Source organism: Conger conger, chromosome 15 (genome assembly GCF_963514075.1).
Source record: "Conger conger chromosome 15, fConCon1.1, whole genome shotgun sequence".
NCBI lineage: Eukaryota > Metazoa > Chordata > Actinopteri > Anguilliformes > Congridae > Conger > Conger conger.
Genome location: NC_083774.1, coordinates 28993300 through 29011618, shown reverse-complemented (window position 1 = coordinate 29011618; position 18319 = coordinate 28993300). Strand labels below are relative to the sequence as shown.

The window sequence follows — 18319 nt, the reverse complement described above, 5'->3', positions numbered from 1 at the left end:
TCTGGGGGACGCATGCCGACGCACGCCCGGCTGAGTCCATTAATCACGCTGATAAAAAGAAAACCGCTTAAGACTTACATCACTTAAGTTACATCACTTTCAAATTGCCTTTTGACAGCCTAGTGTAGCATCGAGGTATCTGCACATCCAAGACTCTCTTTGGGCCTCGGTAGTCGGTCCAGGACCGCCAAGCTCTCTCTCACTCTCTCTCGCTCTCTTTCTCTGTGTCTCTCTCTCTCCTCTTTCTCTCTCTATCCCTCTCTCTGTCTCCCTCACTGTGTCTCTCTCACTCTCCATCTCCCCCTCTCTGTGTATCTCTCTGTCTCTCTCTCTCCGTCTCAGGCGGCCATCCCAGCCGTACGTCAGGCCTGATGGGAAAAGCAGACGGCGAGAGGGAGGGATGGAGGTAGAGACACAGACACCCACACAGGATTCCAAGTTCTGAGCTCAGCTACCGTTTTAACAAAGAGCCAGCTCATATCTGTCATTTCTTTTATGGTTCTACTCATGAGCGGGAGAGTAAATTATCCCTGAAGAGTTCATCCGCTGTGATCCAGTCCAGTAAACACGGACCGCCGCAGCCCGTATTTCACCCAGCCCCAGCCATTCCCGCGAGGTATTCCCATTTCCCGGAGGAGATGAAGTGACCTCACGCGAGGCCGTCCATTCCCTCTGAGAAAATGAAAGGATTTTCCAACACAAACCCAATTGCGTGTAAACCCTCCAATAGGGAGCAGCGACCGGGAAATGTGGATCGTGACGATGCGGAGGGTTCCAGGCTCGGCTGAAAAGGTTTCGTTCATTTTGATTCGATGCCAATGCTGAAGCCTTAAGGAAGTGTACTTAATTTACGTAAATCAGCACGTAAGTTACGTCAAACGGGATAAATGGAAAGTATCGGTACGTACAGTGCAGTGCATATGTATTTGGACGGTGGTCCAAGTTCTGTACTTTTGGCTCTATTCCAGCAGCAGACTATTGCAGACCTTTTCAGTTTGAGGGTATTTACATCCATATTGGACGTCCAAGGTTGGAGTCACATCCATTTTTAAACATAGTCCTTGCCTTGGCCTCTCAGCTGTTTATGATTAGTTTGGTGTGTTCAGTCATTTAAAGAGTTCAGTCTTGATTCTAGTCTTGATTCTAGACTTTTCATTGCCTTTGGAGTTTGTTATTGGTATTTGTCAACATGAGGACTGGAGTTGTGCCAATTAAAGTCAAGGAAGCCATTATGAGACTGATGAATAAAAATAACAGGCAGAGACATAGACCAAACAAGAGGCTTCCCAAAACAAACAGTTTGAAATTCAGAAGAAAAAAGAGTGCTAGTGCATGTTCAGATAATTGCCTTGTTGTGGGATAAGCACCATACAATGGGCCTCATTTATCAATATTTTCGTAAATCCGTGTGAAAATGTATGTGTGATCGGAAAAACAAACTAAACATTTGCGCCGGATTCATGAAATAGGAATAGACGCAGCTTTTCTTCATACTCACACGTGTATGTTGATAAATACCAATCAATCATAAACAAAAAGCGTGTGCACAAAATGTATAGGGTGGCTTCAGTTTGAATCAGGTTGAGTTAGCAGTACCAACTTAAGCTTGTTGGTACTGTACAGTGTCAATTTTGCAAGTCAATCACTTGTTTATTGTTTATTGTGTTATTGCTGAAGGTCTACTCTACATTAAATAAAGGTTTTGATTGGTGTGACCTCACAGTACTGGGCTTGTTGTTATTTTTCAAATTGCCCGACACATCAAAACTCATGGTAAGCATGCTGACAAATGACATATTGTTTTAGAATGATAAGGCTTTTTTTTTGTAATTATGTAACGATCTAACTTCTAATCTTAAAATGAATTCATACTGGTAATGTATTGAAATATAATGACAATTTGTTTTGATTTTTATTAATTCATTTATTTTATGAAAATCAGATTTACGGTACGGTCCCAGATAAAGTGGGACAGGAGGTTTCAAGTTTGTCTTCATTACGGAGAGATGTGTTTGGTTATTGACTGTAGAGGTCGGCCTTGGCCTACAAGCACCTTTGAAATTACTGAGCTCACCAGTGCTCTCTTTCTTCCTAATGATGTTCCAAACTGTTTATTTTGGTAAGCCTATTGCTTGACCTATGTCTTTGACTGCTTATTTCTCAGCCTCATAATGGCTTCATTGACACAACTGTGATCTTCATGTTAGCAAATGGCAATAACAGATTCCAAGGTAATCAAAAGCCTAGAATCAAGACTAGACACTGAAAGCTCACTTATACCTGCACTAAGGCAGCGGTTGAATACACCTGACTATTCAGAAACAGCTGAGAAGCTAACTGTCCAATTACTTTTGGTCCTACAAAATCGGGGGGACTATAACAATGGGAACTAATTCCTACATGGAATACCCAATATGGATGTAAATACCCTCAAATTAAAGGCGACTGAATTTTAACCTCATAATTAATGTTCTATTTCAAATCCAATATATCCAATATGCTGGAGCACAGAGCCAAAAGAACACAAATTGTACCTTCCAAATGCTTACCGACTGCACTGTATATGCTGTAATGCTGTAATCTCAAAAATAGGGTGTCTGTGGCCAAAAACACAAGGACACAAGATAATTTAATTACAGCCAGACATAGGCTCATTATGTTCTACACTCCGGCATTCGAAAATGAATTAAGACACATCTCGACATCAAAATAACCTCTAGAGAAGAAAAAAGAAGAAGCTACCCGCAAAAAATAAAATAACCCACAGATATGGACTGCCTTGTTACAGCTCGCAACACGTCAACATTTGGTGGTGTTCCAGGACTCATGGTCGCCAGAGCGTGGCGTTAACATTTCAGCGCAGACTGACCACACCATCTCTCTCTGATACGGAGGCTGTTGGACAGCAGCCCAGCCCTGACCGCGACTGCACCAGAGCCAGGGCTAACCCGCGAAGCCGCAGCCAAATCTCTGAGCGCGCCGTTACCCCAGGGTAGGGAGGGAGAGGAACGCGTCCTTGGAGATGACATTGAACGCACTCAAAATGGAGGCTAACACTGTTTGACTTTGATAGGAGCTCAGCTTTCACCTGACAAACAAGGTTTATTTATTTATTTGTATTTTTTTTAACTAGTTCTGAGCCATATGGCATCGCTAGCTGCGCAGAGAGCCTGGAACAGGCACGTGGGGCGCTCAGACAGTTGGCTGTGACGTCTGCGGTGTTTGAACAGCGACCGTCGCTGCATTTTGTTTGTCTCGGGCGCTCGTGTTTATGAGCACTTTCCCACCTTTTGTTTTCTCTCTGTAAATCTCACACTGAGCCGCTGATTTGTACGACGGGGTGGGCGAACAAGGTTCTGCACAAAACACACCGACTGCTGTCAACGCTGAGAACAGCGTCTCTGCTGTGAGGTACAACATCTGTCCGCTTCTTTCTTCTTCCTCTTCTTCTTCATTGCTTTTGAAGTTTTTGAGAGGTTTGCAAACAGGGGACTGTGAAGTACTCACAGGGGGTCCTTGGAATTCATTTTCAATATCTTCCCTTTTGAGAGGACATTTTAAAATATATATTTTCACTTATATATATCTATATTTCATAACATGACATAACGAAATCACATTTCTATTATATTCAGACGTATATGTAGACAAAGAAGTCAGAAGTGAACTGCTTTATTGCGGTGGGGTCACTCAGGCAGTCGTTTTAGAGGGTGCCACAGTTCTAGAGCAACAACATGAGACAAAAACATACAGGTGTGCGCTGTCAAGGCCGAGGATGGGAGGAGGTCCTTGATCAAAGCCCATTGGTCGATCATGGCTGGGACCAATCGTCTCTCACCACCCCTCCCACCCGCCACGGGCAGTGCGAGGGCTCTCGGTGAGTGTGCGTCTCTGTGCCTGGCCTTGGTGACTGCAGCTGTCGCGAGTGTATCAGGCCCCTATCGGAGCTATGCTAGGAATCCGCACGGACCGTGGGCTCTGTCACAGCGCGACCGCGCGCGCTAATGTTTTCATGCGCGTGTGAAATACCGAGCCGGGCCGGCACAGGGCTGGGCCTCCCTCCCTCCCTCTTCCTCCTCCTCCGAAAGATCTCACCACCCTGCCTGGTCTCGCTGCGGTGGCGCTGACAGTTTCTGAAGCCGATGCGCCGCACACCGCACGCGCAAAGAGAAGACAGCCTGCACCAGGTGAGAAGAACCTGCACTTTAGCTATACGCGTGAAAAGAGGGACATTGTGAAAACCACTATTTTTCACAGATATGTCGAAAGCTACTTACGACCAATGAGAGAGCGGCGTTCTTCTGCTCACCAACCCCCCCCCCCCCACACACACACAAATGCAAATGTACCCACAATTCCCTGCCCTACAAAACAGGGATAGATTACTGACTCTCTGGGGAGGTGCAGGCTTGCGCAGTACACAACAGCCTGTCACAGCCTAGGGGACACTAAGTGACATAAAACTACCTTTTTAACAGGAACATTTTCATTTTGTCTTAATCTTTACTATTTAATCAGTCAGTACTATTAGTCTTGTCTTTATTACTGTGCATTACTTGCACTGATTATTCTTGTGAGCGAATGGGTTCTCATAACATCAGTGCTGTACTGCTCATTAACACTGAGTGGACTTTGTGTGTCTTTCGGCGAAGCCTCTCCCCTGCTCCTTCACTCCAACGTCTAATCTGCATCGCATCCCATAGGCAATGTAGTCTTGTTTCCATTATGCTGTCGCGTCCCTCCTGCAAACTCTGCCCAAACCAATCCTGCTTTGTCACATTATCAGTGTCAGAGAGGCCCTCGGCACCGCAGGGGCCCGGTCAAAGGTCAAAGGTTGAAGGTCAGCGCACGCAAAGTGCAGGTCACCTGCGCCGCCCGCGCGGCACGACGACTCAAAGAGGCGACTTCATTCAACACCCGGCCTCCAGACAGTCCTATCTGCCGCCCGGTCCCGGCCTATCAGGTCGCACTTGGGCGAGAGCCAGCCTTCGCACTGAATGCCTGTGGCTAACCAGAGAGGCAGTGCGTATTTTCATACCCCACCGCAACAGTTGCTACCGCATTCTTATTATTAACGTTTCGCCTTATTTTACCTCGTTTCATCTGGTTCACAGAGGCTTTCGATTAAGAATTATTACGGTTTCTATGGTTCTATGTGGCCTGTCGGCTTCACACTCACCTCAGGAGCAGCCGAGGCCGAATCAAAGGTCAGGGATGCTGCAGTCCCCGCCTCACTCCATTTGACTGGCAGGCACCTTCGTCAGGGTGAGAAACATTGCAGACATTTTGCATATTGCTCCTTCATACCGTTTTTTGCTGAAGTTATTTGAGAGGAGAGCTTTGCCCAAGGGTTCAACAACCAGTCTGCGCCAACCCCTCCCCACCCCACCCCCACCCCGCCCCACTGAGAGATAATCAGCACTTCACCACTTCAGCAGCACATCCCAAATCTCAGGCCGACGGCAAGACCTGCACAGGGACTACACGGCACCACAGAGGATGCCATTAAAACGGGAGCATCTCTAAACAAAGCCAACATCCAAAAAACACACATAAAACAGCCGTATTGCTAGGGCTGCCTGCTACATTAATTCCTCATCTCACCTACACTATTACAGTCCTAATGGGCGGGTTTTTTTTCCTGCTTTTGTTTTAATTACCATTGCTACCGTGATTAGCGTTGTTATTGTTGCAATCCCCTGTGACTGCGCTGCTGTGTTGTCATTGCTCCGTATTACCGAGGAGTTAGCCAAATGCTTCACGTTATTTAACACACGCAGGAAGTCAGAGGCTGGAGTGTTATATAAAATATGACATATGGCGTATGAAAGGCCTGCTGCCAGTTGATCAGTCATCACTGCACCTGACCGCTCCAGCCCCCAGCCATTATTCCCCTACCCCCCTTATACACACATACCCCAGCCCCCTTTCCGAATGACCCATCATTTCTTCAGCCCCTGAGAAGTCAATTGCCCGTTTTCTGATTTTCCTGTTACATTTTCCCATATCTCGCCCCCCCTTCCGACTCTCCACAGGGATACGCAGGGAAATTCCGCCAAAGTGAGGTTGTCTGTCTGTGGTTCATTGTCCCGAGGACATGCAGTTTAGGTCCAGTACAGCACAACAGGATAATCTGCCCCCCCTACACTCAAACCCCCCTTCACCCAAAACCCTCCCTTCCGCAGTCGCCATGAACACCTGCAGACGACGACAACACAGAGCCGTTTCCCATTGTTTCAGGTCGGCCATTGTCATGTCCGGACACAATGGCTGCCACAAAAAAAAAAACAAAAAAAAAAAACAGGGAGCCTTGAAGCCATTCAAGGTCTGGTTCTTTCTGCACGTGCTCCACAACCCTCTTTCTCTCCAATCTGACAGTCTAGGCAGGATCGTCGAGTCGTGTCTCTTTTTAGTACGCGCGAGTTTACAAGCAAGAGTGAGCATGTGAACATCTGCTACACAAGTTGACATCACACCCCCCCTCCCCCCCACCCAGTAGAATGGTGTCATTCTATTGGCAACCTTTCCGTACCTGTACATTGTCTGTAATTAAATTGTACTCCTGTAGTGAGATAAGTGAGGCGTAACGTGCAGGCTTCGGCGCGATCCTTTTTGCATATGGAAAATGTGTTGATTGATATGAACTTTTAAAGTGAAAAACAGGAACAAGATTGCTTCCAATCCAATAACGCACACCCTGGAGGTTTCAAAAGAAATAATCTACACCGAAGGGATATGACACCGACTTTCAAATGCCAAATTGACGGAAATGTTCATATTCATATTGCTTCTTAACGTGCAGGTCTGTTGCTGGGCTGTCAGGTGAATGAAGCACTGCTTTTCACTGTGAAAGGTGAAAAGCCCAGCCCATACAAATACCAATATGTATGACACGGTACACAACTGACAGTAACGTTGCTCTGGCAGGGATGGCTTCCGTCAGGGGAAGTGACCTCACCTTCATGCGAGGGAAACTCTTCCTGTCAATCCGGCACCTGCAGTCTGTCTGCCCCAACTGTGCATATAGTCTATCCCTCCGCACAACCGCGCGCAGCTCGACTGCACACCCGCGCAATCTGAGTGGCAGGCGGAAGCTAGCAGCACACGCTAGCTCTCGCTAACACGCTGCAGAAGTGACTAAGACGAGACAGGCCGACAGATACAAATTGGGGAGTTACGAATTGTACAGTAAAAAGCAAAAATATTTTCAGAGATGGAGAAACAGGGTTACACATGAAGGCGGGGGGTGGGGGGGGGGGGGGGGTGTTTGGAGCTTATCGAGCTGTCAGCACATAAGGGGGGACATAAAATCCATGGAGCTTCTCTCTCTGGGCATTGACTGAAAAACTGCACCCCATCCGTCCTCGGTGTGACATGACGAGCAGGGGATGAGTCCACTCGCTGCTCGGGAACAGGACTGTCACAGAGCAGGGAGGGGTGGGCAGACAGGGGCACAATGGGGCTTAAGGGAACACCGCGCCCCTTAATGTGATTGGATTTTACAATGTAAAAGCCTTTTATATCGAGCACCATGCTAAGTTATACTTAATAATGTGGGGGAAGTGTGAAATTTCGGGACAACACAATCCGATAGAAACCCCCCCCACCCCCAAAGCTCCATGGAGTAAAATCCTAACTGCCCTCAATAACATACTGTGGCGGGGAGTGGGGAGCTCTGCAAAAAAATGATGTATCAGACTGGAACAGTTGGCGATGAACACACACCACTGCTCCTCATTTTTGCATTTTCACCTACTGTCCCCTCAAAAAGTATTGGAACAGCAAGGCCAATTCCTTTTTGCAATAAACTGAATACATTTGGGGTTGAGATAAAAAGATGAACACGAGAGAAGAGTCCAGAATTTCAGGTTGTATTTCCTGCTATTTACACCTAGCTGTGTTAAAGTACTTAGGACATAGCACCTTCGGTATCAGACCACCCAATTTTCAATGTTTAGGTGAGCAAAAGTATTGGAACAGAGAGTATTTAAGTTAATGAATGTAAATAAGACTTTATATTTGGTAGCATATCCCTTGCTTGCGATAACTGCATCAAGCCTGCAACCCACTGACAACACCAAACTGGAGCATTGTTCTTTTGTGATGCTTTTCCAGGCTTTTACTGCCACCTCTTTCAGTTGTTGTTTGTTTTGGGGGGTTTCTCCCTTCAATCTCTTCAGGAGGCATGCTCAATTAGGTCTGGTGATTGACTTGGCCAGTCTAAACCTTTCACTTTTTCAAAGTCCTTTGTTGAGTTGGCAGTGTGTTTCGGGCCATTGTCTTACTGCATGATGAATTTCCTCCAAATAAATAAAGATTAGTGAGCCCACTCCAGAAGCAGCCATGCAAGCCCAAGCCATGACCCTTCCTCCACCGTGCTTGTATGTTTTGGATCACAAGCAGATCCCTTCTTTCTCCACACTTTGGCCTTACCATCCAAGTCATTGTACAAGCTGTCCCCAATGCTTGCAATGGATTTCCCCTTTTTTCTAAGCTTCAGAATAACTTGCTTTTCTCCCAAAGACAGCTCTCTGGTCTTCATGTCGGTTCATCTTTTCTAACACAAATGCAGTCTTCACAGGCAAAACCCAAGGCTAAAACCAAGAGTAGACATTGTTTAACCAATCAATCTAACAGCAACAAGAAACACCTGTCAGTCACAGTATGTTCCCATACTTTTGCTCACCTAAGAATTGGGTGGTCTGATACAAAAGACAATATGTTCTAAGTTGTTCAACAAATCTAGATAAAAATACCAGGGAATGAAAGCTGAAATTCGGAGCTGTATTCATCTTTTGACCTCTTTTTTGAACTCAATCGTCTTCAGTGTATAGCAAAAACAAAAAGTATTGTTTTTTTGGAGGGGACTGTTGATGTTTTGTATTTGTGGCACTTTATACCTGAATTATGAAAATGAACTGAACCAGGTTCATTTTGTAAAAGTTTAATTTAAGCTATTGCCCAAGTCTCTGCGATGCTCACCCCTGGAGTTAAAAAGCATTAAATAGAGCACTACATAAATACACAAGCTTGGCTGGATTTGGCATCTGCGCGAGGGGGTTAGAGGCCCAGTGTGCCGCTGGGGCACCAGAGGGAGGTGCTGGGGAGCACGGGGAGATGTCTGAGAGAGGGGAGGTGACGGGGGGAGGTAACGCGGGAATACTCGCTCGGTTGCTGGGAACGGGTATCAAAACACACAGCACAGCACCCAGGGGTAGAGGGGTTTCTGTCTGCACCCCTCTGGGCCGCATCGCAAACAGAAAACAGGGGGTCTGGAAAGAGCCTGGAGACAACGGAGCAACCGCAAGGTAAGACCTAAACGCAATTTTACACAATCAATTAATTTGTTTCTTTAAAAGAAGAAAAAAAAAAACGGTTTAGGAAACCTTGAGAAGGAGAAAGCAAACGATCCAAGCCACCCCCCTCAATCCTCAATCCTCAATCCTCCCCCCCCCCCGCACCACCACTTCATGCACCCGGGCCTGGAGATTTACAGGGGCGCCCGTTGACTGGCTCTGTCATTTAACGGTCTGGGGGGAACGCCGGCGCTTCGCCCGTCCTCCGCAGCGAGGCGTGGCCCAGACCGGGCCGCGCGGAGCCCGAGATGAACACTCAGCCCCTCCAAACACGCCGGGCCATCACACACACCGTCCAGTGTCAGAGCCGGCCCGAGCAGCAGTTGTAAAGAGATGCTGACTGGGATTCAATCAAAATCTGTCTGAGCTTACTGAGACTGAGCTTACACTGACGGTTAAAATAACTTTTCCCCCCCACACAAACACATTTTGCACGTTCAACCAATCAGTGAAACTCTATTGTTGTCATGGTAGCAAAGGCGTGTGTGTGTGCCTGAGCTCATTGGTTCCTGAGCGATGTCAAGGTTCCGTAACTGTCAATTAATAAAAGAAATACGGAAATTTTATGCTCACCATTTGACACAGATATTAACTTTTAGATCCTTAAAAACTGGGTGGCGGTACATTAAATTTTCTTGGTAAAATGGTTATGTCAGTGCAATAAATCGCAAATGACAGAGGCCATACCAGTGTTATGCCATTTTACAATGTCTCTATCTGCTATTTTTGGGCAGGGTTTCCTGAGCCTTTTCATAGCTGTCTCTGGGTTACCTGCTAAGAATGGAGAGACACAAACAGCATGATCTCTAGTGGGGCTTCCCCAGAGTGTTCTCAATGCTCTGGGATTTTCACTACATTTCCCATAAGGCTTTTTGGTAGTGGAAAATGGGGGTGGGGGGGGGGGGTGACACTAATGAAGATCACTCTGTGGAATTCCGTGATGCAGAAAGTAAACAGCTTTGTGGAGTAAACACCGCTAGAACCCCACAAGCAGAACAGGACCCACTGAACAGCCTCTGTTGGAAAACAGGTCAAAAAACTGTGAAATACCCACAGGCCTGAGTCAATACTAGCTAATACACAACAAAAAAACACAGTGAATAGCCAAACCACAGACCCTGAGTTGGCCTTCTTCAACAGTCACGTAAAAGCTGACCTGAAAATGTCATTTCACACACATGCATTTGCTTATTTCCCCACAAAGGCTCTTCAACTTCTACTGAAAACACACTGGTATCAGCCCTTGAAAGAATAAGCTTATTTCACAAAATAATTATTCTCAATTATTTATTTCTTCAGTTTAAACGGATCTGGAAGAAAATACAATCCATAAACTGAGAGAAAATAAAAAAAGTTTTGGGAGCAGAGAGATGGACAATAACATGCAGAAAGATTCTGATCACACCGCTGTTAATGTCAAAAATGTATATTCTCATTTTACAGGCCAAACAGACCAGTGTGAATTCTACTGTAGAGAACATCACTCTGTTCCTTCAGAAGGGACTGCTTTTGTAGCAGCTGACAGATTCAACCAGACCTAACAGACTAAGAAGATGAAAAAACATTTTTTCAAAGAAATGTCGGAAGAGTTTAAGTCAGACCATGACCCCCCTGACCGGGTCCCACCCCTGAGTTCGGCTGCAGTGGGGACCGGTTCTGGTCCATTAGAACTTGGAGTCCGCTGCTTGACCCGGTGCTCAGTTCTGGAAGCTGAACGCGCGGACACACTGGCTGGAGCAGCAGTAGGCCACGAAGCTCACCCTGGTCCTGCTCAACACAAAACAAACAGTTAGTGACCGGAAAGTGACAGAGCACCATGATGTAGGTTGAAGGTACAACGAGTTACCGCAGAACCGGAGGGAGACGCTTACAGAGGATGACCACGGGGCAACAGAGAAACTGACCGAGAAGGACCGTAACACATTAGAGACTGACCACAAAGGACCGTAACAGAGCAAAAATCTTCAGGCCCTGTCTCCCGCCCTTACGACCACCGCACATCTTCGGTCCATGGGTCACTCTCTCAGTCAGGGCAGTAATTCTCCAGCCCCTGTGCCGCTCACGCCACGCTCCACTCTCTCTGACAGGGCCGGTGGGCGTGGCTTGGGCCACGGGGTGACAGGAGCCCCCACCAATGAGGAGGGAGATTTATGGGACTTAATTTACCCCCCCCCTCCCGTGGGATTTTTGGCTGGCCGCCCATGTAATCCTGCATGGACTGATACACCTCACATAATTCATACAAATACATGGGACACGCACACACACAGAGACGCACACACACACCAGTCAACACACATACAAAAATACATCTGCAAACACATACACATGCACGCACACACGCACACAGTCCGTTTGACTAATTTCAAGATTTGCCAATGGAATTCGAAAATTTCTCTAGCCAAGAAAACATTAACTTAACAAGCCTTAGTCTTATTACAAGACGAAAATACTTCTTAGGAGTCATTTTTTGCAGCGTGTACCCTGCACACACACACACACACACACTGAGCCAGTTCCCCACACAGTGAGGTAGTACTCCTGGCTCCATCAAAGCAGAGCTGTTAAGAGGAAGTAAACACACACACGCCTTCCCTTTCAATTAGCTGTGCTGGCTGAGCCCTCCTGCCCCAGGAAAGGCAGCAGTGCTCACACTAACAGCAGGGGTATGGGGGGGTGCCCCAAATTGGGCACACATCCCTGCTGTTCCACTGCCTCAAAAACAGAATACGGGTGAAACACGCGCCAATTTGGGAGGTCGGCCACTCTCGGCTGATGGTACCAATCCGCGCAGGAACCAAAAGAGCCACGTCACCACCCCCCCCATCCGTTCCGATCAGACCTGGGTCGAACACTATACATATCGTTTACAATATTTTCTGTCATCTTTTTGTGGTGCAACTGAGCCAACCAAGAGGACCAGAATGCGGGGTTTGCACTTTTTGAGAGAATGCCATAGGCTCCAAAACACCAGACAAGCTCAGTAAAGCTTAGAAAAGTATTTAAAATCAAAAACAATTATGTATTTGACACAGGTCTGTCTGAAATGCAGAGCTCTCTGCGTGTGACACAGGAGGGGGAGGGAAAAAAGAGCAGCAAGGAAGTAATCGTCCTTGAGCCGATCCCGGAGAGCATGAATCAACGAAGGGTGTAATAGAACATTGCAGTTATAGAGGGGTGCGTTTTTTTGGGGGGGTAAGAGGTGAACAGCAGCATTAGGGAGGGGAAGCAGGATGGGGGGGGGGGCAGAGGAGGTGTGGGGTGAAACAGAGAGGCGATGGGTGACGGATGGGTTGTCACTCATACTGGTTTCCCCAGGTAAGCCGTACCTGAGGTGGGCCGCGGCCAGAGCGGTATCCCCCATGGGGATGATTTTGGGGTAGACGATGGTGAACATGGCCCGGCCGCAGCGGTGACAGTGACCCACGGGGCACCCCAGCAGCTCCTGGAGGATTCTGGGTAACAGGATCTGAGGCAGGAGATTCATCTCTGGGGGTTGGGGGTGGGGGGGGGGGGGTGGATGGATGGAGTAAACAGTTGCAGCATTCGTGATTTTGGTTGTGTCTTCAAGGACATGCATAACGACAGTATCACTTTACTTGAACCCCTCTCCATAAGGCTGACATAACACTGTCATACATATGACGTAACAGCTGTTGATGGCATAACAGATGAAGTCAAGTTATGTCGAATGACACAAAACTGTCATACTATTTACTATGACAGGAACATTTGTCATAACATTTACCAATAAAACTATTTTAAAAGTAATAAAAGGTTTATGTTTATGACAGTGTTATGTCAGCTGTATGGCGAGGGGTTCAAATGCTACCAAAACATCCGTACACATTGATACACCGCTTCAGAGCTGACGAAGGCTGAATCCAAATGTCCGGTCATCCCTGCACTGTGTACTGGCAGACTTAACGATCATGTTCCCGTGAAGACCGGAGAGGCTAGGCCTGCCATCTTGTACAATTAAATCAAGTGTCCTTTCATGCGGACTTCCACAGTCTGCTTGGGCCCAGACTTCACCAGAGTTTGCCAGTGGGATTACCCAATACTCATTGCACTAAGGATGTGATGATACACAATGATACAAGGAAGCAACAGCAAAAAATAGAAAATAATACTTTTACAAGGGGTCAAATCCACGGCAATGAGTGAGGTCTGAAGCGCATTTGCCCTCGTAGACCTGCGCACTTGCACACTTCACGTAATGATCTCGAGTACTACCTTCACTCAACGTCACAGTACGCAAGACCAAAGTCCACGAGGGCTTAGTGCTAGTCTGGAGTGCAGACATGGATTTAGCCACAGGGTAGGAATGACATCATCAGGGAGAGTGCTTGGTTGGACATGCCAAGCAATTAATAACTGCGTTGTACCAGGCTGAACAAAACACTAAATGGCTTACCAGGGGCCTATCATTAATATTTATTGATATGCAATTAACCACCCCCCCCTCCCCAAGATATCATCAAATTAATTCAACATTCCCACTGAATGTGCATCTCGGTTGATCGTTTCAGGGTAAGTGGCTGTTAAAAAGGAGAGCATCAGAATATGAGGAGAGTTTAAAGAGGAGAGGAGAAGAACGGCTCATTGGGGCCCAGCCCAGCCGTCTGTTTCCCTCGTCTGGATGTGCCGCTGACAGACACGCCGTTATTTTGAACCCGAACGCATCGACGTCATACACACGGCTTCACTTGCTCAGACCCTCGTTGTGAAAACGTCCGACGGTTAAAAGAACTCGGGAACATCTGTGTCTCTTTCAGACGAGAGGTGAGCCGATCTCCTGATGCGCCATGGCGATGGAAGATCCCGTGACGCTTATCGGAAAGATTGGGCCGTTTCCCCCCAGCGTCCGGGGAATATTCCCAACCTTCGTTCGCTCCCAGACTGGCTGTCTAATGATCCTGTTGGCAGCAAAACCCCCCCCCCCCTCTTTCCTCAGCTGATGTGTGAGCGTTCTAGTGCAAAATGGCAGCCTCGGCTGAGGCTAGTTTCTGCTTCACCCATAAAGGGCTTCCAGACCCACAAGATTCTAAATCAAAGCAAACCTGTATAATAATTATTGTTATAATAATGATAATAATAATAATAATAATAATAATAGTAAAATAATAATAATAATCTAAATGTCTAGCAATTTGGGGTAGAGAGATAAAGACAGAGAGAAAGTGAGAGACAGAGAAAGAGAGCGAACAAAAGAGAGAGACACACATGGACCTCATCAGGGGTGCTTGCGTGGGGCTCCTGCAGGAAGCACAGGAGATGAAGCCATGTTTTGGCAGGGTCAGTGGCCAGGGTTTCAGGGCTCTCTTGGCAGTGAGGTGTGAGAACACTGTCTGTCTGTCTTCGTCCCCGTCTGGAATCATTGGGTCCCAGGGGACAAAACGGTGGACGGAAGGTACGTCCGCACCCCAGCCCACCCCCCTTCCCGCTGTGACCTCGGAGAAGACTGCCCCTCTGCTACCTGTTGCCGCAGGTGTCTGAGAGAAAGAGATTGTAGCGGCGGCTGGGCGTTGGGGGCTGGGGGCGTCTCCCGCCCGGTCGATGTGGCAGGTTAATTTCAGCGCCCGTGTCAGACTGCCGACGCCGCGCGTTGCCGTGGGGGGGGAGGGGGAGGGGGGGGGTTTGGGGGGGGGTTGATGGTTTTGGCAGGTGGCGGAGCCCGCCGTGAAGGACGGAGCCACATGCCGCTCGTTAACGGAGGAGGAACTCCGGCGCTTCCGGAGAGTTCCGGCTCTAATTGGTGCAGCGCGCCGGGCGGCTCTCTGGGTTTTTACGGCGCGGTTTCCTCGGCCCCGCGGTACGCGGTCCGCTGAACCCACACAGGGGCCGGACCGGGCCAGCAGCACCACTCACGGACTCAGCACTAAAATAAGAGCGCTCAGCGTTATGTTTACAAATCCACAAAATAGCCTTATGTTATTTCTCAGACATTGGCCCTCTCTCTCTCTCTCTCTCTCCCTCCCTCCCTCCCTCCCTCCCTACATCAGACTGCAACTTTTAAGAATGCTTCACAGTCTCAGCAGCCAAAAACCGGGTCAAATTAAAGGCTCAACTGAAGAACGCGAGAATGTACAGGACGTCAGGTCTATGAACAGGCAGCTCACCTTTATTGTCATTAAACATGAACATGCATGTAAATGTATGGTCCATGTATACCTGTATGGGCTTGAAGTAAACCGGAATGTTCCAGAAAAGAGACATAGCAAATGTGGAAATGGAACCTGAAAGTGCGTAGTTGTGCCTACCTACGCACCAAGCTGACAGCAATTTCAAAGGTTCATAAACATTCAATCATCCTTCACACAGAACCACCTGTGTTAGTCACCAAATTACTTTCCCAGTAACTTTCAGTGGATGGCTGGATGTTCACTGCCCATCTGCTTTGTTTTTCCTAATTACATTTTGTTTTATCCGGAACAAAAATACGCGGAAAGCTGAATCATCACCGCAACTTCCTCCATCGATCCAAGGGCAGCTGAGCTGCTGCATTGAAGGGCCACGCTTCATACCTGGTTGAAAGCAGGGTCGCAACCAGCCAGAAGAATCGCCTCTCGAGCACGGAGACATGGTCATCCCTACCAACTGACTGGCAGCCTTACATGGCCGACTCAGTGCCGGACCATGGGGCTTACCCGGAGCCCAGCACTGCGCTTCAGTGCGGCGTATGAAAGCAGGGTTCTGGCTTCACTGCAGCGGTGAGTAGAGCGGGGCTGCGGTCTCTCCCTGTGCGGGGCTGCGGTCAGATCCCCCCCCCGTTTCTCATCCATTTATGGGGCGTGTGGAAACTTCAGACCGCATGCGGTTTAATAGCCTGCTGATTAAACCTGTAATTAGGCCTTAGCGTGTAATGGAGCGGCAAACGTTCCCCCGGCTCTGCTGGGAGCGGCTGCGCAAATGCTGGCTGATACGGCTTCCCTCTGTGCAGGGCCCTATGACCAGGGCCCTATGACCTGGGTCCTCTGCACTGGGCCCTACGACCTGGGTCCTCCGCACTGGGCCCTACGACCTGGGTCCTCCGCACTGGGCCCTACGACCTGGGTCCTCCGCACTGGGCCCTACGACCTGGGTCCTCCGCACTGGGCCCTACGACCTGGGTCCTCCATACTGGGCCCTACGACCTGGGTCCTCCATACTGGGCCCTACAACCTGGGCCCTACGACCTGGGTCCTCCGCACTGGGCCCTACGACCTGGGCCCTACGACCTGGGCCCTACGACCTGGGCCCTACGACCTGGGCCCTACGACCTGGGCCCTACGACCTGGGCCCTACGACCTGGGCCCTACGACCTGGGCCCTACGACCTGGGCGCTCCGCACTGGGTGCTCCGCACTGGGCCCTACGACCTGGGTCCTCCACACTGGGCCCGACGACCTGGGTCCCCCACACTGGGTCCTCCACACTGGGCCCAACGACCTGGGTCATGCTGGGCCTTACGACCTGGGTCATCCTCTTCATGTAAAGAGTGAGTTGTTGGAGGGGAAGGGTCACGCAGCGATACTAACCCAACACAAAACACGATCTTTGCAGCTTCTCAACAGCGCAGCATTGTGTGGTGGAGATTAAGGAGCCGTGGCTGTAACTTCATTTCAAGTTCAAACCTCAAACGAGGCTCTGCTGCTGAGTCCTTGAGCAACGGTGCTTAACACAGTACATGGATTAATGGATAGTGTGTTCAAAAGAAAAATGTGTCGTGTACAAAGAAGACTTTACAATTTCGTATTATATTACAGTCACTTAGCATTAACGCTCTAATACAGAGTGAAGTACAGTAGTGGAAAACATCTGTGTTACTCTCAGGAATAGAAAAATAGTCACACTGGGCATCTTTTAAGAAAAAAGAACTATTATTAAAACAATTATTAGGATAATGCAGGTGATTATTCTTATCAGTCCTTCTCAAAGAAGTCATCTGTGCTGAGAGGAAAGGATTTCTTTGGGCAAATTATGGGAAACTTGAGTTAAGTTTCACACAATGTTAAGCGAGTTTCAGAAAAGTCAGCAAAAGAAAATGCGATTCAGAGTGTGTTTTGTGAAGAGGACATGACAATATTACACAATCAAAAGAGTGCCAGCTGGGGCCAGCCATCTTTTTTTGGGCTTTCTGGAGCAGAAGCATGTGACACAGATGTCATCCCCAGCACGTCATAATTTATTCAAAAAATCTGTTTCCATCACTCTTTATTGCATCTTCCCTGTATGGATACCTCAACTTACCCAGCTCGGCCAAGCACAAAAACCGTTTTGCAAGAATTCAAAGAATTTCAGGTGTTTCCACTCATGTGCAAAATTCAAACATAAAAACGGTTGGATGGAAACCCCAAAAAAAGGGACTGATGGGAGTGGCCGTAGTACTCTCTTACCCCTGTGGGGGGCGCTGGAGCAGTGTGCGCTGTGTAAGGCCCTCATGGCCAGCTCCTGTAGGGGCACCACGCCCTCCGTCACCGAACCCACCGCCTGCACCTCCGCTGGGAGCGGGACGGTCACGTCCCCGAGCGCCACGGACAGCAGCCTCTCGGACGCCAGCGCCGACAGGCCACACCTGCGGGGACAGGGCAGCCAATCACTGCGCCGGCTCACACAACGGAGGAACAGGGCAGCCAATCACCGCGCCGGCTCACACAACGGAGGAACAGGACAACCAATCACCGCGCCGGCTCACACAACGGAGGAACAGGACAACCAATCACTGCGCCGGCTCACACAACGGAGGAACAGGACAGCCAATCGCTGCGCCGGCTCACACAACGGAGGGACAGGACAGCCAATCACTGCGCCGGCTCACACAACAGAGGGACAGGACAGCCAATCATAACACTCGTGTCTGCAGGACAAAAGCCCTCGAACATGATATCGACATTAGAGAAAACTGTCATCACTGAAGAGCAGACCTGGATCAATTAACTGCTCCGGATTCAAATAGTTTCCTGTGCTTGATTGACCTTGCCT

General features: G+C 48.5%; 1 protein-coding gene across 2 annotated transcripts in view; it reads right to left on the bottom strand.

Moving 5' to 3' along the window:
- Nucleotides 1-10629: 10629 nt before the first annotated feature.
- Nucleotides 10630-18319, bottom strand: part of LOC133111018 (leucine-rich repeat-containing protein 28-like) — a 28486-nt gene continuing 20796 nt past the window's right edge. For both annotated transcript variants that reach the window (XM_061221150.1, XM_061221151.1), the window contains 3 exons: nucleotides 17734-17912; nucleotides 12686-12845; nucleotides 10630-11123 (listed from right to left, as the gene is read on the bottom strand). In XM_061221150.1, the coding sequence (XP_061077134.1) occupies nucleotides 11054-11123; nucleotides 12686-12845; nucleotides 17734-17912 (409 nt within the window). In that variant the 3' untranslated portion in view covers nucleotides 10630-11053. The remainder of the gene's footprint in view (nucleotides 11124-12685; nucleotides 12846-17733; nucleotides 17913-18319) is intronic.